Raw genomic sequence first — 25,699 nt, 5'->3', positions numbered from 1 at the left:
CTTCAAGTGCTCTCTCTCTCTCTTTCTTTCTCTCTCTCTCACTCCTATGGAGGTAAATATGTAGCAAAAGTTTTGCACCTGTTAAAAATAAAATCTGTAAAATTTTTATCTGTAAAAATAAAATCTGTAACTGTAAAAAAGATTTGTACCTGTAAAAAATAAATCTGTAACTGTAAAAAAGATTTGTACCTGTAAAAAATAAATCTGTAACTGTACAAAAGATTTGTACCTGTAAAAAATAAATCTGTAACTGTAAAAAAGATTTGTACCTGTAAAAAATAAATCTGTAACTGTAAAAAAGATTTGTACCTGTAAAAAATAAATGTGTAACTGTAAAAAAGATTTGTACCTGTAAAAAATAAATCTGTAACTGTAAAAAAGATTTGTACCTGTAAAAAATAAATCTGTAACTGTAAAAAAGATTTGTACCTGTAAAAAATAAATCTGTAACTGTAAAAAAGATTTGTACCTGTAAAAAATAAATGTGTAACTGTAAAAAAGATTTGTACCTGTAAAAAATAAATGTGTAACTGTAAAAAAGATTTGTACCTGTAAAAAAAATAAATGTGTAACTGTAAAAAAGATTTGTACCTGTAAAAAATAAATGTGTAACTGTAAAAAAGATTTGTACCTGTAAAAAATAAATCTGTAACTGTAAAAAAGATTTGTACCTGTAAAAAATAAATCTGTAACTGTAAAAAAGATTTGTACCTGTAAAAAATAAATGTGTAACTGTAAAAAAGATTTGTACCTGTAAAAAATAAATGTGTAACTGTAAAAAAGATTTGTACCTGTAAAAAATAAATCTGTAACTGTAAAAAAGATTTGTACCTGTAAAAAATAAATCTGTAACTGTAAAAAAGATTTGTACCTGTAAAAAATAAATCTGTAACTGTAAAAAAGATTTGTACCTGTAAAAAATAAATGTGTAACTGTAAAAAAGATTTGTACCTGTAAAAAATAAATGTGTAACTGTAAAAAAGATTTGTACCTGTAAAAAATAAATGTGTAACTGTAAAAAAGATTTGTACCTGTAAAAAATAAATGTGTACTTATATTTTCGATGTGAGAATAAAAACATTGCAGCACAGTTTCAAATCTGCCCGCCACGAGTTTTGCAACAAATATCTGTCAGCGTGCTGCAAAACTGATCTGTACCTGTAGCTGCAGGGGCGGGGCTTAGGGGCGCAGGGGGCGGGACTACTGGGGAGAAAGACGTAATTACCGACCAATCAAAAGAGCTTGTTTTTAGCGCAGCAAGAAGCGTGTCGATCACAAAGTTTCAGTGTAGTTGGATCAGAACATCATAACTCACGTTATAACTTCCTTATTAGTGTTGCTGTGGGTATTATGGTGGATGTTTGCTGCGTGTTGTCTGCTAGTTAATGTGTTAATGCGTTTAACCCTGCTAGTTTATAGTGGACATATTGGACACTCAGCCTGACATTCCAGTTCGTGATTGTGAGCTTTATCTGCCTTGAAAAGCCAAGGGAGCCTCTCAAAAGTGCATAAAGCCAGATTATAGTTCTGTATTACCTAGTGACATGTACCATTCACCACAACTGTATTAAATCCTACAGTACCGGTACAGTCAAATACATATCGTGTAAAAGAAATCTAAACGTACATTTTAATGTAATAAGCAATGTAGTGACATGCACCACCTACTACCCCTAAATTACAGAAAAAAAGCTCTACAGTGTAGGTATAGTAATAAAGAATAAAATATTAACGTAGAAATATAACATAGAAACGTAAATTTTTATACAAAAAAGGTTGTAGTAGTTACCATGTCACTTGCACTACTCACTATTTTACATAATAGTATTTTACAGCAGTGATAAATCATACAAAGTCCTACAGCATGAGTATAATAATAAAGAATGAAATATAGAAATTTTTCATTGCAATTTACATTGCTCATTACATTAAAATGTACGTTTAGATTTCTTTTACACAATATGTATTTGACTGTACCCCCAGCTAACACAGAACGTTCCCGTACCGTTAGATTTTGGTTCCCCTATGGTTATTTTTAGGGAACCATCCCATAATGTTATGGGAACGTTCTATTTTCGTTAAAAAAATCAGCGCTGTTCCCGGAACCTTCCGGGAACTATGAAACCTAACGTTCTCTCATGGTTTTATGAAAACTAACAGAGAACGTTATCTAAAAGTTGCCTTAAGGTTTTCTTTCTTATGTGTTTAAAGTAACGTTCCAGTAACGTTCCCGGAAGGTTTTCTTATGATCTTTAAAGTTTTTTAGTAGGAACTTACCAAAAAAACAGCCTTTTGCTTGAGACGGTCCATGTAGATCAACCTTTACTTAGTACCAACTATAAAACTATGAAACCTAACGTTCTCTTATGGTTTTATGAGAACTAACAGAGAACGTTAGGTAAAGCTTGTATAAGGTTTTATTTCTAATGTATATAAAGTATCGTTCCAGTAACGTTCCCGGAAGGTTTCTAAGTTAACCCAGCTAGCACAATCATCTGGCCCAGTTCCCACTTTTCTATCGGCACAGTCGGCCGAGTGTCAGAATCGGCCAGAATGAATGTAGCCAGATCCGGCCCAGTTGTTACCACAGCTGGGTTTGGCTGGTGCTCGTAGAAACGCGTGCGCGCCGACGCTGGTTGTCCGGCTGTGGCCCAGCGTCCAGTCTCTGATTCAGCGGCGGCAGAAAGAGCGTCACCATAGCAACAGTGCGACGCGAGCCGTTGAAAATGAGGAATCGTTTGTTCGTGTGAGGTAAGTATACATTTAATCTAAACAACTTTTTACTTAGTAAAATGTAAGCAGAAAGTCTATTAATGAGTTTTGGATTAAGATAGAGAACAATTTGGAAATGGAAACTGTTAGGTAATGTTATCTAGTGAGTTTCAGGTTAACTGGTAGTCTGAACTGAAACACTTCAGGTAACGTTAGCTAAAAGGCTAACAGTTTCTAGCATTAGACAACAGCTGCTAAATAATTAAAGTTCATTGAATACTGTGGATAACGTAAACTTAAAAGCTACAATAAGCAACAAGAACAACAACAACAACAATAATAGTAATACAATAATAAGCAACAGACGACCTACCATCTCTGACTACATCCACAAGGTGGACAAACAAAGCAGGTGTGTATAATTTAAGAGTGGACAGTGAGTGGACACGGTATTTGAAAACTCCAGCAGCGATGCTGTGTCTGATCCAGTCACATAAGCACAACACACACTAACACACCACCACCATGTCAGTGTCACTGCAGTGCTGAGAATCATCCACCACCTAAATAATACCTGCTCTGTAGTGGTCATGTGGGGGTCCTGACTATTGAAGAATAAGGTAAAAGGGGGCTAACAAAGTATGCAGAGTAACTGATGGACGACAGTGGCATTGTAGAGCCTATAGATAGATAACTTTATTAATCCCATAGAGAAAGTCAGTAAATGGTTAGTAAACTATATGGTTAGTGGAGCTGATAGAAAAAGAGTAAACATACAAAGAGGTGGTTTTAATTTTATGGCTGATCGTATATAATTTTATAACCCAAAGATTGTCCCTTGTATTTTTTGTAGATATTCAAGTGTCCACTACCATCACTGAGCCACATTTGCTTATTCACCTCTCATACACGAGTAAAAACTATGAAGACTACTCTGCAGCATCTAACATCCGGTGTAGATTATCAGCCAAGGTCACAAGATCCAGCAAGAAGGTTCTGGGTTCGATCCCCAGGTGGGGCGGTCTGGGTCATTTCTGTGTTGTTTGCATGTTCTCCCCATGTCCGCGTAGGTTTCATCCGGGTGCTCCGGTTTCCTCCCACAGTCCAAAGACATGCAAGTGAGGTGAATTGAAGACACTAAATTGTTCATGACTGTGTTTGATATTAATCTTGTGAACTGATGAATCTTGTGTTATGAGTAACTACCGTTCCTGTCATGAATGTAACCAAAGTGTAAAACATGAGGTTAAAATCCTAATAAATCCTAACAAACAGTACTTCTTTATATTGTATATACAGTGTATCACAAAAGTGAGTACACCCCTCACATTTCTGCAGATATTTAAGTATATCTTTTCATGGGACAACACTGACAAAATGACACTTTGACACAATGAAAAGTAGTCTGTGTGCAGCTTATATAACAGTGTAAATTTATTCTTCCCTCAAAATAACTCAATATACAGCCATTAATGTCTAAACCACCAGCAACAAAAGTGAGTACACCCCTTAGTGAAAGTTCCTGAAGTGTCAATATTTTGTGTGGCCACCATTATTTCCCAGAACTGCCTTAACTCTCCTGGGCATGGAGTTTACCAGAGCTTCACAGGTTGCCACTGGAATGCTTTTCCACTCCTCCATGATGACATCACGGAGCTGGCGGATATTCGAGACTTTGCGCTCCTCCACCTTCCGCTTGAGGATGCCCCAAAGATGTTCTATTGGGTTTAGGTCTGGAGACATGCTTGGCCAGTCCATCACCTTTACCCTCAGCCTCTTCAATAAAGCAGTGGTCGTCTTAGAGGTGTGTTTGGGGTCATTATCATGCTGAAACACTGCCCTGCAACCCAGTTTCCGGAGGGAGGGGATCATGCTCTGCTTCAGTATTTCACAGTACATATTGGAGTTAATGTGTCCCTCAATGAAATGTAACTCCCCAACACCTGCTGCACTCATGCAGCCCCAGACCATGGCATTCCCACCACCATGCTTGACTGTAGGCATGACACACTTATCTTTGTACTCCTCACCTGATTGCCGCCACACATGCTTGAGACCATCTGAACCAAACAAATTAATCTTGGTCTCATCAGACCATAGGACATGGTTCCAGTAATCCATGTCCTTTGTTGACATGTCTTCAGCAAACTGTTTGCGGGCTTTCTTGTGTAGAGACTTCAGAAGAGGCTTCCTTCTGGGGTGACAGCCATGCAGACCAATTTGATGTAGTGTGCGGCGTATGGTCTGAGCACTGACAGGCTGACCCCCCACCTTTTCAATCTCTGCAGCAATGCTGACAGCACTCCTGCGCCTATCTTTCAAAGACAGCAGCTGGTTGTGACGCTGAGCATGTGCACTCAGCTTCTTTGGACGACCAACGCGAGGTCTGTTCTGAGTGGACCCTGCTCTTTTAAAACGCTGGATGATCTTGGCCACTGTGCTGCAGCTCAGTTTCAGGGTGTTGGCAATCTTCTTGTAGCCTTGGCCATCTTCATGTAGCGCAACAATTCGTCTTTTAAGATCCTCAGAGAGTTTTTTGCCATGAGGTGCCATGTTGGAAGTTTCAGTGACCAGTATGAGAGAGTGTGAGAGCTGTACTACTAAATTGAACACACCTGCTCCCTATGCACACCTGAGACCTAGTAACACTAACAAATCACATGACATTTTGGAGGGAAAATGACAAGCAGTGCTCAATTTGGACATTTAGGGGTGTAGTCTCTTAGGGGTGTACTCACTTTTGTTGCCGGTGGTTTAGACATTAATGGCTGTATATTGAGTTATTTTGAGGGAAGAATAAATTTACACTGTTATATAAGCTGCACACAGACTACTTTTCATTGTGTCAAAGTGTCATTTTGTCAGTGTTGTCCCATGAAAAGATATACTTAAATATCTGCAGAAATGTGAGGGGTGTACTCACTTTTGTGATACACTGTATATATAGTTTACTTTTATAATTATTATTCTTATATGCAATTATATGTTGTTTTCTATATATAGTATTCATATAGCTGTCATTTTGGTTCACTTTTGTAATTGGTCTTATTTATAATATTCTGATTATTATTATTATACTACTTGCTGCAATTATCTTAATAAAATACTTTCTACTGCACAATCTGTAGTTAATCTGTAGTATAAATCTACTATTTCATCTATGAGGATGTGAAAGGAGAAGAAAACGGTAAATAAATGGTATCGCAGTGTTTTGGGGGCTCTTCCGGCCCAGTTATGGGAGAGTCGGTGGAGATCTGGCACCCGGATTTGGGTCAGTGTATTTGGCCCGATTCTGGGCAGTCATTCAAAAAGAGTCAGAGCCGACACGGGCTGCCGGTGTTACCGGAGTGTTATTGCAAGGTTGTCTAAAGTTTTCAATAATTTAAAGTTTAGTACAAGGTTCCCTTAAGGTTTCAATAATTTTAAGGTTACGGGAACGTTAGGGGAGCGTTCCCACAACTATAATGCACAACCAAACGGGAACGTTCTATTTCCGTAAAGAAAACTTTCCTGGGGAACCAAAGGGCAACCAAAATGATCCGTTCCCAGAACGTTCTGGGAACCAAAAACTAACGTTCCCGGAACTTTCTGGGAACCAAAAATTGTTAGCTGGGTAAACACAAGTGTTACGTTTTGAGTTTCAGAACAAATTGCATATTTCACAGTAAGCGGCTCATTTCACGGTCTGCGATGTGATTTTCACGCCTGTGAATTAGGTAGGGCCTTATTCATGGTACATGGTGTATGCTCTTGAAGCATTTCAGTCCATGCCAGTGTGTTTGTAGTAGCAAATTTACCCTGATTTATGCACACAGGCACATTTATCCAAACTAACTATAGTCAGAATTACAGCATGGACAGTTGGATATAGTTGCAAACTTTTAAACATTAATATGCTTATTGTCATTTATTGCAATTTTGCTAATTTCATTCATACTTAAAGTTTAGCTGATTTACCATGCATGTCTTAATGGATTATTAAACGAGATCTAAATCATCATATTCTTTAAATTTAAATGTAAAAATATATTATTTAATTTTGTTTTTTATTTTGCAGATTGATATGCAATCCCAGTCCAGAAGTACTACTTGTAAAGGATCCTTAAAGAGTGTTTTGTTTTTACTAATTTATGTTCTTAAGTGTTCAGTTCAGTTTCAGATTTTGGGTTTATGTAAAAAGGTAAAGACTTTTATTTTGGTAAATGCTGCTGTTGCATTCATGCTGTTGTTTCACTCATGCGGTTTCTGTTTACGCGCAAAAGAGAAACAGTTGGAGGGAAAAGACGGTGGTAGACAGATAGCTGCTGGAAGGTTCTCAAACGGTAAAATAGCACCTAGTTGAATGGTACGGAGCCCCTAAGGTGACATCCACTGAAAAAAAAATAACGCGTGGCCACGACTTAGTAACGCGTTCCCACGCCTTATTAACGCGTGGCCACGACTTAGTAACGCGTGGCCACGACTTACTTAACGCGTTCCCACGCCTTAGTAACGCGTGGCCACGACTTACTTAACGCGTTCCCACGCCTTAATAACGCGTGGCCACGACTTAGTAAGGAGTGGGAATGAGATCGTGGCCACGACTTAAAAAGGTTGAAACAGTTGAATATTGTTTACTCTGTTTACTTTCTTGACTATCGTGTCAATAAACAGAATGGATGATTAAAGCATTGTACTTGCTTACTTTATATTTATTACATCTACAACAGTAGCGAACATTAACGTGTGTATAAACATTACTATGACAACTCGCATACGTCTGTGTGTGCGTAACAGTTCCGTACTGAAACATAAAACCATCACACGTTCCATACATTAACACATGTTGTTAGGGGAAACAGTTGAATGTGGTGTGATCATCTGTTACACCCAGGAGGGAGACTGCATATTACATCAAGGCTCCAAAACAAACGATCTACGGCTAACAACATGTGTGAATGTATAGAACGTGTGATGGTTTTATGTTTCAGTACGGAACTGTTACGCACACACAGACGTATGCGAGTTGTCATAGTAATGTTTATACACACGTTAATGTTCGCTACTGTTGTAGATGTAATAAATATAAAGTAAGCAAGTACAATGCTTTAATCATCCATTCTGTTTATTGACACGATAGTCAAGAAAGTAAACAGAGTAAACAATATTCAACTGTTTCAACCTTTTTAAGTCGTGGCCACGATCTCATTCCCACTCCTTACTAAGTCGTGGCCACGCGTTATTAAGGCGTGGGAACGCGTTAAGTAAGTCGTGGCCACGCGTTACTAAGGCGTGGGAACGCGTTAAGTAAGTCGTGGCCACGCGTTACTAAGTCGTGGCCACGCGTTAGTAAGGCGTGGGAACGCGTTAAGTAAGTCGTGGCCACGCGTTAATAAGGCGTGGGAACGCGTTACTAAGTCGTGGCCACGCGTTATTTTTTTTTCAGAGGATGTCACCTTAGGGGCTCCGTAGAATGGCGAACAAGGTATATATATATTTTTATTGTTTATATAGAGTACAAGGTGCTTCATGTCATAAACTCATTTTGAAATATAAATATATATATAAGCGAACATATTTTCTGTTTATCTATTTGATGGGTTAAGGGCATTTGAGTGGAACTGCTTTATGGGTTTTTCATTTATGAGAAAGTGAACTGTGATTGTGAACTGAGTTGTTTTACACTAAAACATGCTGTTATATGTGTATTGTTTCTGAATAGACAGTAATTGTGAACTATTTATTTTGTTTTGTTTAACTTAGCTCTTACGGTGAATTCTGGAATTAAAGACAATAAATCTCCATGAATCATCAGTTTTCGAGTTTTGACCATTAATCAGCTGGGTTCGCTACACTACTGAAACATTACAGATTGTGTCATTACCAAGGGCGCTCCTGGCCATTGCCGTGTTTGTATCCTGACTCTGCTTACCTGGAAAACCAGTTTATTTATTGATGCTAATTATACTTTTGCTGGAGTGGCACAGGTTTATGGCTTAAAATACATGTCTGTTGTGAAAGTAAAATAAATATTTAAAGAATTTTTTTTTGTGGTCTTAAATTTCTTTCATAGCTACTTATTAAGAGCATAACATATTCATTTTTGTAATTTTGCAGACGCTTTTACCCAAAGAGACTTACAATTGTGGCTGAATACGATGCAAGCAATTGAGGTTTGAGGGCCTTGCAGGGGCCAACAGTGGCAACTTAGTGGTGGGGCTTGAACCGGCACCCAACTGAATACTAGACCAGTACCTCAGCCACTGAGCTACCAACTGCCAGTTCAGATATGTAAAAACTTGTGCCTATAAAAAACATTTTAGTAACTGCTTTTTTTTCATATTAGAAAAACGGTTCAGTAAACTTAGAAAGTAAAATGTTGAGTCAACTTAAAAACTTAAAAGTTAAGCAGACTTGAAAATGTAAGGCAACTGGCTGCCTCATCTTTTTGAGTTTTCTCAACTTCAGGAGCAAACAGTTGTGCCAACTTGCTTTCCTAAGTTAGGTTGTTAGTTCACTCAAATCACTATTTAAAGTTGGACAAAATTACAATTACTATTTAATTGTACTTGTAAAAAAAGTTGATTTAACTTACATTTTTCTTTTGAGTGAACTTAAAGGGTAACTAAAGAAAATAAGTTAGAACAACTATGAATGCCTGAAGTTGAGAAAACTCAAAAAAAGTGAGGCAGCTGGTTGCCTTACATTTTTAAGTTTGCTCAACTTTTTATTTTTTTTTTACAGTGTATAAGACAAAGTTTAATATTTCACTTACATAATCATGTAGCCTTATTTAAGCTGCAGATACTTAAAACTGAGGTATTTTAACTTACTTACTTTAACTAAAGTACTTACTTTAACTACATTAAATTACAATTATAAAAGCACCAGTACCAGCCATTGCTGTTGTAGTAATCATGCAGTGGTCAGTGTATTAAAGATGAATTTATCTAAAGTCTATCTTATCCTCAGTCTCAAGCTATTTATATGCTGATGAAATGGGCTGGGATCTGTAAACTCAGACTCATCCCACATTGTTTGATTGGATGTCTCAGCTTGTGAGGCTGGACTAAATAAAACTATAAATATCCTCAGACGACACTTCCTTCTACTTATTTTTAGCTGATCTCAGAAAGGTGAGTTTCATTTTTATTTCAAATTGTTTTTTAAAGTAAATAATAAAAATAAAATCATTCATACTGAGTAAACATCACTTACAATACAATGGATTACTATGTTGTTCCTATTAACTGTGCTTTGACAGTTTTCCTATCATCACTATTTTACTTTCATTATGTCGTAATTTTTCCTCTAATTTTTTTCTGTCATTAGAAATGTGATCTGGGCAAAATTATTTGAACTGAATTAATAAACTAAATCTTAGTTTTGTATCATGCTGTGTATCAGGCTTAATTATGAATAATTATGTCCTTTTCTAAACATGCTATGTACACTATATGGACCAAAAATATTGGGACACCACTTCTAATTTTTGAATGAACATGCGGTGTGAGGTGGAACCTCGGGGTTTTAGAACCAGTGTGCAACGGTACACAAAAGAGATCAGAGCCGGTATATAGTTCAAAAGTTTATTTACACAGTGTTTGTGTGGGTGTGCGCAATTGTCCTTTCGGGGTTCTGGTGCAGTGGCTGGCAAGTGGTGGCGATCCGGTGCGAGACGTCCGGGCGAGGCGTGGAACACAGACAGGTCCTCGGAATCGCGCTGCAAGATCATTCAGGGAAGCGAGCTCAAAACCGCAGCAGACTTAAAACGAAAGTAAAAGTAAAGCGCATATCAGAAAAACACGAAACGAGTCTCGGATTAGGGATAAATAAACGATCGTGGAGATCGTGTTTACCGGCGTACGAACACTGACGAACCAGCAACCAGCTACGCTTCAAACCACCTTTTAAGTGGAGAGTACTGATTGCCCTGAGATGATCTGCAGGTGAGTGGGTTAATGAGCCGCTGCGATCTATAGGCTGAGCGCGTCTCGGAGTAGTCTGCTCCACACCACGTGATGCCACTGAAGCTGCCCCAGAACAAAACAGAACAGAACAAAACGCACACACAAAGAAAAAACGGGGTGATAGAAGCCCTCCACAGGGCACACCCCTAACACACACTGTTTGTAAGTTTGGCCACATCAGTTCCTAACAGGTTTAATAAATCAACTTTGAACTTTTTTTTTTACTTTGATTGTGCACAAAGCAAACTCTAAATCTCAGCTTATGCCAGCTTATGCCAGCTTCTTTCAGTCGGAGTATATTTCACACAACACGACTGATCGGCGATAGGGGGTCACACACTACACGATCCATCACCAACTGGAATCGCAGGCGAGCTTCTCTGGTCTCCCTTTTTTTCGTGAGAAGTGACGAGAAGTTTAATGATACCACGTCCAAAAAAATGAACGTCAACAAGTAGCGAGAGATCAAAGCTGTTTGTGCGCTGATGTGCAGCGTAATATCAAGGAGGAAAAATCAATGAATCTGAGTGGATTTGGCAACACGAACAGTATATGGCTTGTTCTGTAGTGAGTTTTGCAATGCAGCATGGGTATTATGTTTTGTAGAGGACGATCAAATCAGAAATACTGTAAAACGTGTGTGTGCCGGTGTATCCTGATATAAACTACTGTATATTAATTAAGCCCCTGTCCCCTGTCCTCTCCTGCATTTCCCCTCACGCTGTATCCTGTGTTCTCATTGGCTGTTTGACATGTCACTCATTCCCAGTTGCCCGTCTGAGATCAGATATCTGACATGCTAGAAAACTCAATCCAGTCGCCGAGCGCTCGGCGAGCCGGTCGGATCGAGTTGTTGGATAGTTCACACTTAGCGACTGAGAGCCGAGTTTTGAAGGCGGGGGGAACGCTGAGTTGCTCCCGACCCGGAAAATCAATCGCCGACCAGTCGCCGAGCGAAAATCAGGGCAAAAATCGTGTAGTGTGAACTAGGCATTAAAGAAACTCCAGAGTCCTGCACAGAGCCCTGACCTCAGCCCCACTTAACAGCTCTGGGATGAACTGGAACACCAACATCAGTGCCCAGCCATACAAATGCCCTTTGAACATAATGGTCACAAATTTCCACATACTTTAAAACTTCCCAGAAGACTGGCTGTTCTAGATGAAAAGATGACATAAAAGTCAGTTTTAATACAATTTATTTTTGAAATAAGATGTCCAAAAGCTCGTCAGGTGTCCAAATACTTGTGGCCATATAGTGTGTAATGAACCATGTTAAATGATTAAACAATTATTTTATTAAATGTTTTCTCAGGGAAATTTTCTTACATCATTTTTACCACCATGCTGAAAGGATAAAACCTTTGAAGTATTTCTTAATGAAGGAGAGAAAGAGTTTCAGGAACTGTTAAACAAATGCAGCCGGAGGTGCCACTTCTGGAACAACAGAAACCCAAGATCTGATGAGGATGTGGAGAAACTACTGCAGGACCTTAAACACACAGAGATGCATGAATCACGTTCAGCAAAAAGTCCCCGAAATGAAATGCAACATAAGGACTGTAACCCCTCGTCTACTTTCCTGAATTATGAAAGAGGAATGAAGTCAGAAAAGCCAAAAACCACAGAGACACAAATAAACAGAAAAGTTATAAGAGTTTTATTCCTTGGTATGACGAGGGTGGGAAAGACCTCCAGCATAGAGACTCTTAGCAAACGTTTAGATCGTAAAACTCCCCAAACTCCAGTTTATAATCACACCAGATCTGGACTGAATCTGAAGCTGGTAGAATCTCCTGGATTTGATGAAAATGAAGAAGAAATTGAGGAAGCCATCTCCAAATCTCTGTCTGACTGTGATCCTGGACCCCATGTCATTATCATAGTGCTGAGTGTGGGTCGCTTCACTCCAGCAGCAAAGAAAACCATGATGCTTGTTCAAGAAAAGCTTGGACACAATGCAAGAAAGCATATATTGATTCTGTTTACTAGAGAAGACAACCTGGAGGGAAGACCCATTCACACCTTTATTGAGGAGAATCAAGATCTCAGAGAAGTGGTGAGGAATTATGAGAACAGATTTCATGCATTTAACAACAGAGACACCAGCAATCAGACTCAAGTGGATGAACTGCTACACAAGATTGATGAGATGTACCGTAAAAATAAGGGGGAATTTTACACAAATACTGCAACTGACAAACTGATGATAAAAGGTAAAGTTAATTAAGTTAAATAAGAAAAAATATTTTAAAATATGACAAGTGTGTTAACATTCTTTTTTGTTAACATTCTTTTCTAACACAACTGGTGATGGAAAAGAGAAAACGTCTAACAAGAGTCAATGTGTGGCTTCATAACACTTTCATGATGTCACGCTTTGAGCCTCTGTGTGTGCTCCTGAGGTGCCACGCCCCCCTCTCCATGAGCACACTGTCTCCTGCCACACCCCATTCCTGATTGGCTCTTCTGGGCTAATTAGCTCCAGCTGCTCCTAATAAAAGGAGGCAGCTTCTCTACAGACTCTGAGAACTATTGAACTGAACTGGATTTATGGTGTGGAACTCTGTTCTGGACTCTGTTCTGGACTCTGTTCTGGACTCTGTTCTGGACTCTGTTCTGGACTCTGTTCTGGACTCTGTTCTGGACTCTGTTCTGGACTCTGTTCTGGACTCTGTTCTGGACTCTGTTCTGGACTCTGTTCCTAGCTTGTGTTACTAGCCGTGTGCTTAGCTTGTGTTACTAGCCGTGTGCTTAGCTTGTGTTACTAGCCGTGTGCTTAGCTTGTGTTACTATGTAAATAGCACTTGTCTTCATTAATAAATATATCCTTGCTTTAGTTCACATCTCTGCGTGTGTGTCCGCCCTTTTGTCTAGCCGTAGACCCCCTCGTGACATAATAGTTCTCCCGCGTTAGGATACAGCGAGATGGCGGTGGTTATGGAATTCCCGGAGTCTAACTCCATGGGGTTCCATCAGACCTTTGCACTTTGTAGGCCAGCTCTCTATGATGGAAGCAACCATAGTGTTGAAGGCTTCCTCCTTCAGAGCCGGCTCTATTTGCAGTACCTCAGTGACCCTAAGCCCACTGAACAACAGCAAGTGCTGTTTATGATGTCTCGGCTTAGTGGTGCAGCTCGCAGATGGGCTAGGAAGCTCTGGACTGAGAAGGGAGCTGAGCTTAACTCAGTGCAAGGGTTTGAGGGCCTCATGCGGGATAAATTTTCTGGTACGGGTGAGTCCTTTGCCAAGTCCGTCTGTTTCCTTCACTCGTGTTCAATCTAAGTCTTTGGTTAGGAAAGTTTATGATTGTATCCTGCCAGTTTGGGTAGCTTTACGTTCGCCAGTGTCAGTCAGTCCAGTCCATGTCTTCTTCACTAGTTCAAACTAGTCCAGCTACTGTGTCGAGTCCAGTTTCTCCAGGGTCCAAACAGCTGACTTTTGACGCATATCCGGGGTCCAAGCAGCTGATTTCGGACGCCTCTCCAGTGTTTTTGCAGCCGAGTCCAGTCTCTCTAGGGTCCAAGCAGCTGATTTCGGACGCCTCTCCAGTGTTTTCGCAGCTGAGTGACGTTTCTCCAGTGTTTTCGCAAGTGACTTTGGACACCTCTCCTGGGTTCTCACAGCTGTTTCAAGGAGTTTCTCAAGGGTTTTTGCAGCTGATTCCGGACGCCTCTCCAGGGTCCTCACAGCTGAATCACTGAGATTCTCAAGGATTTGTGCAGCTGATTAATGACGTTTCTCCAGTGTTTTTGCAGCTTATTCCGGACGCCTCTTCGCCAGGGTCCTCGCAGCTGACTCCGGACGCCTCTTCTCAAGGGTCCTCGCAGCTGACTCCGGAAGCCTCTTCGCCAGGGTCCTCGCAGCTGACTCCGGACGCCTCTTCGCCAGGGTCCTCGCAGCTGACTCCGGACGCCTCTTCTCAAGGGTCCTCTCAGCTGACTCCTGAAGCCTCTTCGCCAGGCTCCACGCAGCTGGTTTTTGGTCTGAAGTCGGCGCTCCTCGATGGCGCTTTTGGTCTCAAGTTGGCGCCCCCCGATGGCGCTTTTGGCCTCAAGTTGGCGCCTTCCGACGGTGCTTCTGGTCTCTCGACGGCGCTGCCCCTCGTCGGCGCTTCTGGTTTTCCGTCCGCGGCCTGCGTTCCAGCATTTTTGTCATGCCTGCCTCGGAACTTTTTAAATGACTTCAAATTTGCCCCGCAGGGCCCAGGACCTCCTTGGTTTTGTTTTCTTTTTTGGTAAAGGCACTCCGGGAGTAGTGCCTTTGTCTCCTGCCACACCCCATTCCTGATTGGCTCTTCTGGGCTAATTAGCTCCAGCTGCTCCTAATAAAAGGAGGCAGCTTCTCTACAGACTCTGAGAACTATTGAACTGAACTGGGTTTATGGTGTGGAACTCTGTTTTGGACTCTGTTTGAAGGTTTGTTACTAGCTTGTGTTACTAGCCATGCGCTTAGCTTGTGTTTCTAGCCATGTGCTTAGCTTATGTTACTAGCCGTGTGCTTAGCTTGTGTTACTAGCCGTGTGCTTAGCTTGTGTTACTAGCCGTGTGCTTAGCTTGTGTTACTAGCCGTGTGCTTAGCTTGTGTTACTAGCCGTGTGCTTAGCTTGTGTTACTAGCCGTGTGCTTAGCTTGTGTTACTATGTAAATAGCACTTGTCTTCATTAATAAATATATCCTTGCTTTAGTTCACATCTCTGCGTGTGTCCGCCCTTTTGTCTAGCCGTAGACCCCCTCGTGACACATGACATTAAAACCATGAAACCTGCTAGAGTTTTTACATCCTACATAACCAGTGGATATTTAATTACTTTAAATCTTTTTGTTCTTATGAAATATAATTTGCTTTTTAAATGTTTTAGCTATAATTGTAGTATAAAATGTACATTGAATTGATCATATTTAAAGGTGTGTGGGTTAATATTGTTATTACAAACGATGTAAAAAAAATCTGTTCAGCACAATGAAACAGACTTGCATTAAACATTCTTACAACTGTAATCTCACTGCTCGCAAATGCAAAAAAAAAAAAAAATTTTACTTTAGATACTTTGATAGATCTTTGTTGGTTTATATTTTTCTTGCTATTATAAAGATTCTGTGTAACATTAATAAAGCATAATAAAGACTAATTGTTAAGGGTTACAGTGTCTGTGTGGAGCTGATTTCTGTACAGGGACCAAACCCACTAAATCTTACTAGGTAACATGAGCATCAAAATGTGAGTTCGTAGTTAGATTTAATGATTGATTTTAGGATATTGGCTGAAAAAACCCCAAACTAAAAGCAAAAACACTTTCTAAAGCTTATGTGAGTTTAAAATGACATTTTTAGAGATTCATATTTTAGTATTGGAAAAAAAAAAAACATAAAACACTGTGGGGCATGGTGACACTGTGTTCTGCCAGGGTCCTTTTAGTAAAAAGTTAGCATGTTCTCCCTGTGTTTGTGTGGGTTTTCTCCATATCCTCTGGTTTCCTCCCACAGGTACAAAGAAATACAGTCAGGCCAGTTGGAGCTACTTAAAATTTCCCTGTGTGTGTGTGTGTGTGTGTGTGTGTGTGTGTGTGTGTGTGTGTGTGTGTGTGTGTGTGTGTGTGTGTGTGTGTGTGTGTGTGTGTGTGTCCTGTAATGAACTGGCAACCTGTCTGGGGTGTTTTCTGCCCTTCACTCAGTGACAACCGACACCCTGACCAGGATAAAGAGGTGGTAAGACAGACAATAAATTAATAAATGTTTGCTTTTCTTATGAGCTGTAAATTATTAAATGATTTAAACTATATAATGATTTGAATTACATAATAGTTTGAGCTACACAATGCTGTGAAGATGTAAAACTCTTTCTGAATAACTTCTTCATTTGGATCAGGGCGACACTGAAAACACTGAGCTTTACACACTCACAAGCATTACACTCATTCACTCACACCTAGGGGTAATTTGGGGTTATCAATCCAACTTCTGCATGTTTTTGGGAGATGGGGGGTTTGGTTCAGGCAGAGATGTGAGAGCATTTTACACAAACACCACGACTGACAGACTAATGAATGAAGAACTGAAGTCAATAAACGACAAGTGTCTGGTAATAAATAATTCGAGATTTATTTCGTTCATACATTTTTGGTTTGGTTCCATAAGGTGTAGCTGGGGCTACTTCAAAGACATGCAAGCAAAAATAATTTGTCCTTTATCATTTATAATTACTGATCTGTACATTTTAAGATATTTATTTGTAGGTCATAGTGGTTTAACTGGTTTCTGGGCGGCACGGTGGCTAAGTGGGTAGCACTGTTGCCTCACAGCAAGAAGGTCCTGGGTTCCATCCCCAGGTGGAGTGGTCTGGGTCTTTTCTGTGTGAAGTTTGCATGTTCTCCCCGTGTCCGCGTGGATTTCCGCTGGGTGCTCCGGTTTCCTCACACAGTCCAAAGACGTGCAATTGAGGTGAATTAGGGCCAGTGATAGCTCAGTGGTTAAGGTACTGGACTAGTAAACAGAAGATTGCCGGTTCAAGCCCCGCCACCACCAAGTTGCCACTGTCGGGTCCCTGAGCAAGGCCCTCAATTGCTCACTGTGTAAGTCGCTTTGGATAAAAGCGTCTGCTAAATGCTGAAAATGTAAATGTAAATTAGTGATACTAAATGTGGGCCCGTATACCGGGCCAACACAGAAAAACAACACAAAAATTGATGTCTTTGGGGTTTTTTATTCTGGCATATATTTATTTAAAACTGTAAATTAAAATGAAATCAAAATAGTTTTCCAGCTCATTCCTTTAAACACAAATGGATCAAATGATTGAATTGAATACAAAATACATAAATAAATAAATAAATACGGTAGTGGCTAACAGTACAGTCTGTGTGGCTGCTCCCACTAATCACATGGCACATTCACAATGTAAATGTGTGGTGGGGGATTGAGCTCTTTCAGACTCTGTCACCACAGACTGTGCACCCTCAACTTCACCGAATTCTTCATTCACATCCATACTCTCTATGGGTTCATCCCTTCTACCTACACTCTCAAAAAAGCTGTCGAGTGTGAAACCTCAGACATTTCTTTGGTCTGCAAATCAATGGTGTGGGAGCTGTCTCTTCTTGAGACTGGAACTCCTCTTGGAGAAGGAATAGGAACCTCAAACGGACGCAGATTTGCTCGGTGAACACGCTTGACAGGACCCCCTTCCACAGGTTCCACTGTATGAGTAGTACCTTGGACTTCAACCACATGGTACATGGTTGGTCCCCAAGAATCTTGAATCTTGTTACGACCTGGAGGCCTGTGACGCAAGTATACAAACTGACCAACATCCACAGGGGGACAATACACCTTGCCCTCATGGGCGGACATTCTCTCAGCAGCTTTTAGTCTGGTATACTCTCTAGCTTTTTCATGTGCCTCTTTCAGTCTTTCCTGATGTAGAGTTAACCAATCACATCTCCTGTCGGCATCCGGCTTCCGACCCAACAAAGCATCCACTGGTAGATGGGGATTAACACCAAAAAGGAGGTAGTAGGGTGAGTAACCTGTTGTGGCATGGGGTGTTACATTGTAGGCATACACTAACTCAGGCAAATGCTCAGGCCACCTTCTCTTTTTGTCAGGTGGTAAGGTCATGTAGGGTTCTACGGCCACTACTTCAAGAGGTCTTGAGGCAATGAAAGCTTTCATTGGTGGGTGAATTCTAGATTGTGGCATCTTCGTCAGAATGCACCTCAATCACATGATATAGCAACCCCTCATGTTCTCTAATTTTGTCCCACTGTTTTAGTAGCGAGAGCAATGCCTTTGAGAGACTGCAGCAATCTGATCTGTTTGGTCTTTTGTTGTCCCGCCAAAACTTACAGATAACACCCACAACTGGATCTTGCATCTGAAATGCACTAAGCTCATCTCTGGTATAACCAGGAAGGGTCTCTGTGTTTCCTGGGAGTTCACACCCAAGGTCCACCCCAGCTTCCACTGCACGAATTTCCCTCACTTTACAACATTTAACCCCAGCTTCCACAAGGTCAGGCTCCAACATAGTCCCTCTGTTCACAAGGCTACAGATAGCCACACAGTCATCAAACTCAGCATCATTGTTACACGCCAGCCTAGGGTATTAGAGTATCTCGTGCACCAAAATACACACACACGTTTCACACTAAAGTGAACTTCACAATTACAAATTTATTTACAATAGATTCAATAATACAGTCAAACCAAGCTCTCTCTCCAGGGGTAAGCAAGGCCAAAATAATAAACACTACCCACACTAACTTTAAACCCAAGCCTCTTACTAACCTAACCAAAAAATAAAGGAAACAAAACACAGGTTTCTATCCTGACTCCCTAACTAAACACAAAACCAGGAGAAAAAGGTTACAAACAAAATGGCACTTACCCCCTTCCAGCTCTTTTGAATTCACATAAACACCCCACTCCATATTTACAATTATCTACACAGATAAGCAATAACATTCATAATTTACAATATTTACAATACTCAGCACCTCACTAATTCACTAAGGATAACAGCCAACTACACAACACAATACATCCACCACCAATTCTCTCAGTCTTTGTCTTTCTCTCTCTCTCTCTGGTCTTCATTTCTTCTCCTTTTATAACCTCACCAGCACAGGTAGTTAGGAATTTTCTTGGCTCCACCTAGGGACAGGGAGGAAAAAGGAAGAACACACAAAGACACACAGACACTACACAGCAGCCATAACACCCCCCCACTAAAAAAACTGAGTACTCAGGGGACCACTGAACGTGACAAGGCATCTGCTACAATATTTTCTGATCCTCTTTTATGTTCTATTGTGATGTTAAATGGTTGTACTAGTAGAGCCCATCTCATTAAACGTTGATTTTTGTTGCTCATCCTTGATAGGAAAACCAAAGGATTATGGTCGGTGTACACAATCGTAGGTGATGGATGTGAATTTAAATAAATTTCAAACTGCTGTAAGGCCAAGAGCAATGCCAATGTCTCCTTTTCAATAGTGCTGTAACGAAGTTGGTAACTATTGAACTTCTTAGAATAAAAACATACAGGGTGATCAACTCCCTGACTGTCTTCTTGAATTAGGACAGCACCAGCTCCCATATCACAGGCATCTACTTCTAACTTAAATGGCCGGGTGAAGTCTGGAGCTGCCAACACTGGAGCACTACACAACAAACTTTTTGCACTTTCAAAAGCTTCCTGACACTTTTTTGACCAAACATACTCCACATTGTTTTTAAGCAGATTGGTCAATGGGAACACCACTATTGAGAAATTTTTACAAAAAACTCGATAATATCCAGCCATACCCAAGAATCTGCGTAATTCACGTCTAGTACGTGGCACAGGGTATGCCAGAACAGCTGTTATTTTATCGGTAGGGGTCCGGACTCTACCTTGACCTATCTCCCTTCCAAGATAACGTATGGTAGCCTTTCCAAACTCACATTTGGCAAGATTTAACGTCAATGACGCTTGATCTAAACAATCAAAGACTCTTTTCAGTGTGCTTAAATGTTCTTCCCAAGTGAGTGTATACACCACCACATCATCTAAATACGCAGCACAATTAGGCACAGACTGAAGAACACAATTCATCAAACGCTGAAAAGTGGCAGGGGCATTACGCATCCCAAACGGCATGACGGTATATTGCAAGAACGCATCCGGGGTCACAAAAGCAGAAATTTCAGATGCACGGTCAGTTAACGGAACCTGCCAGTACCCTTTTAAGAGATCCAACTTTGTAACGTATTTGGCAGTACCCACACTATCAATACAGTCCTCTATCCGAGGCAATGGAAAGGAATCAGGGACAGTGATAGCATTCACTTTTCGGTAATCCGTACAGAACCGGTAACTGCCATCCGATTTAGGCACCATTACACATGGGGAACTCCATGGACTGGAGCTAGGAATAGCCAAACCATGCCCTACCAGGTAATCAACCTCTGACTTCATAGTAGCCCGCTTGACAGGATTTACCCGATAATAATTTTGTCGGACGGGAGCATTGGTACCCACATCAATGTCATGTTGGAGAACATGTGTTTGTCGTGGGACATCTGTAAACAGGTTAGCATATTTACCCAACAAGGTCTTCAGTTCCACACAAGAATCATTAGAAAGATGTTGCAAAGAGGAATCCAGGTTAGCCAGCACTTCAGAGTTCTGCAGACTAGCAGATAACACAGACATTGCAACAGGCATTAGCCCATCATCACACACATTATCTGTCTCTGACACCACCGTCACCAAGATAGGTTTACTTGCCAGAGTAGACACATCTACTGGCTTTGTGCACATTTCACTCTCACGACTAATATACCCTTTTAACATATTGACGTGACACACTCTGTGCTTTCGCCTTCGATCTGGAGTAGAGATCACATAGTTTACATCATTTAGTTTTTTGTACACTTTATAGGGACCGGCAAATTTTGCACGCAGGGCTGACCCAGGAACTGGCAACAGAACTAAAACTTGGGCTCCAGGGTTAAATTCTCGAGGCACTGCTTTCTTATCAAAATACATTTTCATAGAGGACTGAGCAGATGAAAGAGATTTTTTTGCCACTTCACAGGCTCGATGGAGCCTGTCTCTAAATCTACTTACATACTCTAACAAGTTCTGGGGTTTACCACTCTGCTCAGTCAACAGTTGATCTTTTAGGAGTTTCAACGGGCCACGCACCGTATGTGCAAACACCAATTGTGCAGGACTAAACCCAGTGGATTCCTGTACCACCTCTCTGATGGCAAACATCAAGAGAGGAATCCCTTCATCCCACTCCTTTTCCGTTTCAAGACAAAATGTTCTTAATCTTGCCTTTAACGTTTGATGGAACCTCTCCAAAGCTCCTTGACTCTCAGGATGAAATGCTGAGGAAACTTGGTGTTGGATACCCAGTTGTTGAAGGACCTGAGAAAACAGTTTTGCTGTGAAATTTGTTCCCTGATCAGTTTGTACAGTTTTCGGCAACCCAAACACAGAACAAAAGCGTACCAGGGCTTTTGATACTGACTTTGCTGTGATGTTACGCAGTGGAAACACATCCGGGAAACGAGTGGAGAGGCACATTATAGTTAATAGGAACTGGTTTCCACTTTTTGTCTTTGGGAGCGGACCTACACAATCTAACAACAAATGCTCAAAGGGTTCACAGACAGCTGGTATTGGACATAAAGGTGCTGGTGGTATACGCTGATTGGGCTTTCCTGCCACCTGACAGGCGTGGCATGATTGGCAGTATTTCACTACATCAGCTTTCAAACCAGGCCAAAAGAAGTGTTGCAAAATACGCTTATAAGTTTTATTTACCCCTAGATGTCCTGCCATCACATGATCATGCGCAAGATTTAGCACATACAGCCTATACGGTTCTGGCACAACTATTTGAAAAATGCAGCTCCACTCATTTGATGGTAGAGAAGGTGCCCACTTTCTCATTAGAATATCCTCCTGTTTATAATATGCCACACAAGACCCATGAATTTGTCGCTGGTCTACCACAGATGACCAATATTTAGACAGGGAAGGATCAGCTTCTTGAGCAGACACTAACTCAGCTCGATCCACAGGCAAAGTAAGGGTAAGACAAGTAACAGAATCTTGACTCATTGGACTTGCAGAGCCGACAGCGGGATCAAGAACAGATGCGTCTTTGTTCTGAAAAGAAGAGTCCTCAAAAAGATTAGTCAAGCTCATCTTTTCTTTAACACTTTGTGATCGAGTAGTTACACACATGGGAAACACAGTAGGAAATTCCTGTTGTAAGTTATCCATTCCAGCTACAGGTTCAAAAACTACTTCAGGAATGGGAAACACTTTTCCCCCAGCTAGGTCATTTCCCAGGATGACATCTATTCCATCAACTGGCAACTCAGAAAGTACAGCCAATCGTACCATCCCCCTGATTAGTTCAGACTGTAAATACACATTATGTAGTGGTACACTAACTGGTGTCAAATCTATTCCATGCACAACTACAAATGATCCACAAAATGTATTCTCACCCATAGAAAGCATTTTATCAGTAATAAATGATTGAGCTGCCCCTGTATCACGAAGGATCTTCACTGGCACACGACACTCAGACTTTTCATTTAGTGAAACATAACCATCCAGGATAAAAGGATTAAAGGTAACGTCACATTTACCTTGGGGAAGTTCACACTCAGAAACATGAACAGTCTCAGCCGAAACACAAGCTACACTCTTGGGTTTGTCTCTCTTTTTATTCCATGCCTCGCACTCCGCAATCAAATGACCTGGGCGTTTACAATAAAAACAGGTACGATTCCCAGCAGTAGGTGCAGATGACTCACCAATCGGTTTGGGAGGGGTTTTGTCACTTCTAAATGACCTCTCAAATGTTCGTGACACACGAGACCAATTCTCTAACCCTCTTTTGTCCCTCCTGTCCTTGGTACTAACTCCGTGTACCAACATCGCCTTGCTGCATGGGAACACTGTCTTATGAGTCAACACATACTCATCAGTTAAGACAGCAGCTTCAGACAGGGTTAACACTTTTTGTTCGTTTAGATGAACCACCACAGCTTCAGGAACAGAGTTTTTGAACTCTTCTAATAAAATTAGCTCCTTCAACTGACTTAAATTGGTCACTTTAGAAGCTGAACACCACTTCTCAAATAAGTTTGCCTTCTCACGAGCAAACTCCACAAATGTCTGATCCCCAGACTTTGAATGAGAACGAAATCTTTGCCGGTAGGCCTCTGGGACTAACTCATAGGCTCTCAGGACAGCGGCCTTAATGATTTCATAATCAAGACTCTGCTCCACACTCAATGATGAACACACTTCCTGAGCCTTTCCAACCAGTTTACATTGGAGTAGCAAAGGCCACATATCTCTAGGCCAATGCAAAGTAGTAGCCACGCGCTCAAATGCAGTAAAATAAGAATCTACCTCAGATTCTCTAAATGGAGGTACCAGAGAGATATACTTGCTGATATCAAACTCTATAGCGTGAGACCCAGGTTGTCCCCGAGATGAAGGCCTCGTTGCCTCCAACTCCAAAGCACGAACCCGCAGTCTTTGGGTTTCGCTCTCCTGTTGTCTTATTGCTAGATCCAGCTCTTTCAGCTTTATAGCCATGTTCAACTCTAAGTTACTTAGAGGACTTGCCCCAGATGGAGAAGTGCCTAGCTTCATACCAGGAGGTGTTTTTGGTAATCTCCCAGCGGCCTCCACCACTGGAAAAATACCAGGTTCCCCCAAGGTAACACTAGCACCCTCCACCCTAGGTAACATAGCAGGCTGAGTTCCGACAACACTCCCCGAATCCGGAGACACTGGCAACCTTTGGTCATCACGCAGTTTAGCAAGCACAACCTCCATTATATCAGCTTTACGCGCAGCACGTGGTATGGCTACATCATAAAACCCAGCTACCTCCAACAATTCCGCCTTCCTGCATTTACTCAAGGCCTCTACTGTTGGAGACCGAATAAATTTCTCCAAGTCAAACTCCATGTCCCCAATACAAATAGTACACTCACCTCCCCACACAAAAGTATTGTGCCACCAATGCACAAGAAAAACAAAGAGACCACCAGAGAGAACAAAGACAGTAAAGCCACTGTTTGCTACACACACTGAATTACTAATAAACTCACACTGTATTGCTTAAGTTAATAAGTGTTTAGACGAGCCCCCAAATATGTTACACGCCAGCCTAGGGTATTAGAGTATCTCGTGCACCAAAATACACACACACGTTTCACACTAAAGTGAACTTCACAATTACAAATTTATTTACAATAGATTCAATAATACAGTCAAACCAAGCTCTCTCTCCAGGGGTAAGCAAGGCCAAAATAATAAACACTACCCACACTAACTTTAAACCCAAGCCTCTTACTAACCTAACCAAAAAATAAAGGAAACAAAACACAGGTTTCTATCCTGACTCCCTAACTAAACACAAAACCAGGAGAAAAAGGTTACAAACAAAATGGCACTTACCCCCTTCCAGCTCTTTTGAATTCACATAAACACCCCACTCCATATTTACAATTATCTACACAGATAAGCAATAACATTCATAATTTACAATATTTACAATACTCAGCACCTCACTAATTCACTAAGGATAACAGCCAACTACACAACACAATACATCCACCACCAATTCTCTCAGTCTTTGTCTTTCTCTCTCTCTCTCTCTGGTCTTCATTTCTTCTCCTTTTATAACCTCACCAGCACAGGTAGTTAGGAATTTTCTTGGCTCCACCTAGGGACAGGGAGGAAAAAGGAAGAACACACAAAGACACACAGACACTACACAGCAGCCATAACAATCATCCTGCTCAGCGATTGGCTCCCCTGCTAATGGGTGCCTTGAGAGAGCGTCAGCAGCTGCATTTTGTCGCCCTGGCCGATAAATGACCTCAAAGTCGAACACAGCTAATTGAGACATCCACCTTTGCTCAATGGCACCAAGTTTAGCTGTTTTGAGATGAGATAAAGGGTTATTGTCAGTAATTACAATAAACTTGGACCCAAGTAAGTAACCCCTACATTTTTCAGATACTGCCCATTTGAGGGCCAAGACCTTAAGTTTCATGCTGCTGTAATTGCGATCATTGTGTTCAATTTCTCTTTGAGCATTTCAAAGGAGGACTGGCACTCAGGAGTCCACAACACACCAAAGAACCACTTGTGAAAAACCCTTAATAAAACACCGATAGTAACTGCAAAGACCTAAGAAAGATCTCAGCTCTTTGACTGATTTGGGAACCCTCCACTGCTGAACAGCTGAAATTCTACCAGGGTCTGTCCCTATGCCCTGTGCCGAAATCTGATGACCAAGGAACCGAACTTTCTCTTGCAAGAAATGACATTTCTCTAGCTTGACTTTTAACCCTGTCTCCTTCAGTCGTCGCAGTACAGTCTCAAGCCTGATTAGGTGTTCCTCAAAAGTTTTGGAAAACACCAAAATGTCATCCAGATAAACCAACATTATCTGGAAGGTCAGGTCACTCATGGTAGCCTGCATTAATCTTTGGAAGGTTGCC

At 41.0% G+C, this 25,699-nt stretch overlaps 1 protein-coding gene and 2 long non-coding RNA genes across 3 annotated transcripts; 2 read left to right on the top strand and 1 right to left on the bottom strand.

The window, feature by feature from the left end:
* The first annotated feature begins 6,814 nt into the window (after positions 1-6,814).
* LOC134314675 (uncharacterized) lies at positions 6,815-8,734 on the top strand. The gene is made up of 2 exons (XR_010012417.1): positions 6,815-7,034; positions 8,455-8,734. It is a non-coding gene; the product is annotated as an uncharacterized LOC134314675 (long non-coding RNA).
* Positions 8,735-10,584: 1,850 nt separating this feature from the next.
* LOC134314674 (GTPase IMAP family member 8-like) lies at positions 10,585-15,721 on the top strand. Its single transcript, XM_062995356.1, has 3 exons — positions 10,585-10,640; positions 11,977-12,877; positions 14,409-15,721. The coding sequence occupies exons 2-3, from the start codon at positions 12,169-12,171 to the stop codon at positions 14,900-14,902; spliced, it is 1,203 nt and encodes a 400-aa protein (XP_062851426.1). The 5' UTR covers positions 10,585-10,640; positions 11,977-12,168; the 3' UTR covers positions 14,903-15,721.
* A 3,091-nt stretch (positions 15,722-18,812) lies between these two features.
* Positions 18,813-20,815, bottom strand: LOC134314673 (uncharacterized). The gene is made up of 2 exons (XR_010012416.1): positions 20,747-20,815; positions 18,813-19,312 (listed from the first exon to the last, which is right to left on the bottom strand). It is a non-coding gene; the product is annotated as an uncharacterized LOC134314673 (long non-coding RNA).
* Positions 20,816-25,699: the final 4,884 nt, after the last annotated feature.

This window comes from Trichomycterus rosablanca, chromosome 5 (genome assembly GCF_030014385.1).
Source record: "Trichomycterus rosablanca isolate fTriRos1 chromosome 5, fTriRos1.hap1, whole genome shotgun sequence".
Classification (NCBI taxonomy): domain Eukaryota; kingdom Metazoa; phylum Chordata; class Actinopteri; order Siluriformes; family Trichomycteridae; genus Trichomycterus; species Trichomycterus rosablanca.
The sequence above is the reverse complement of the archived record's forward strand: the minus strand, read 5'-3'. Positions and strand labels throughout refer to the sequence as shown.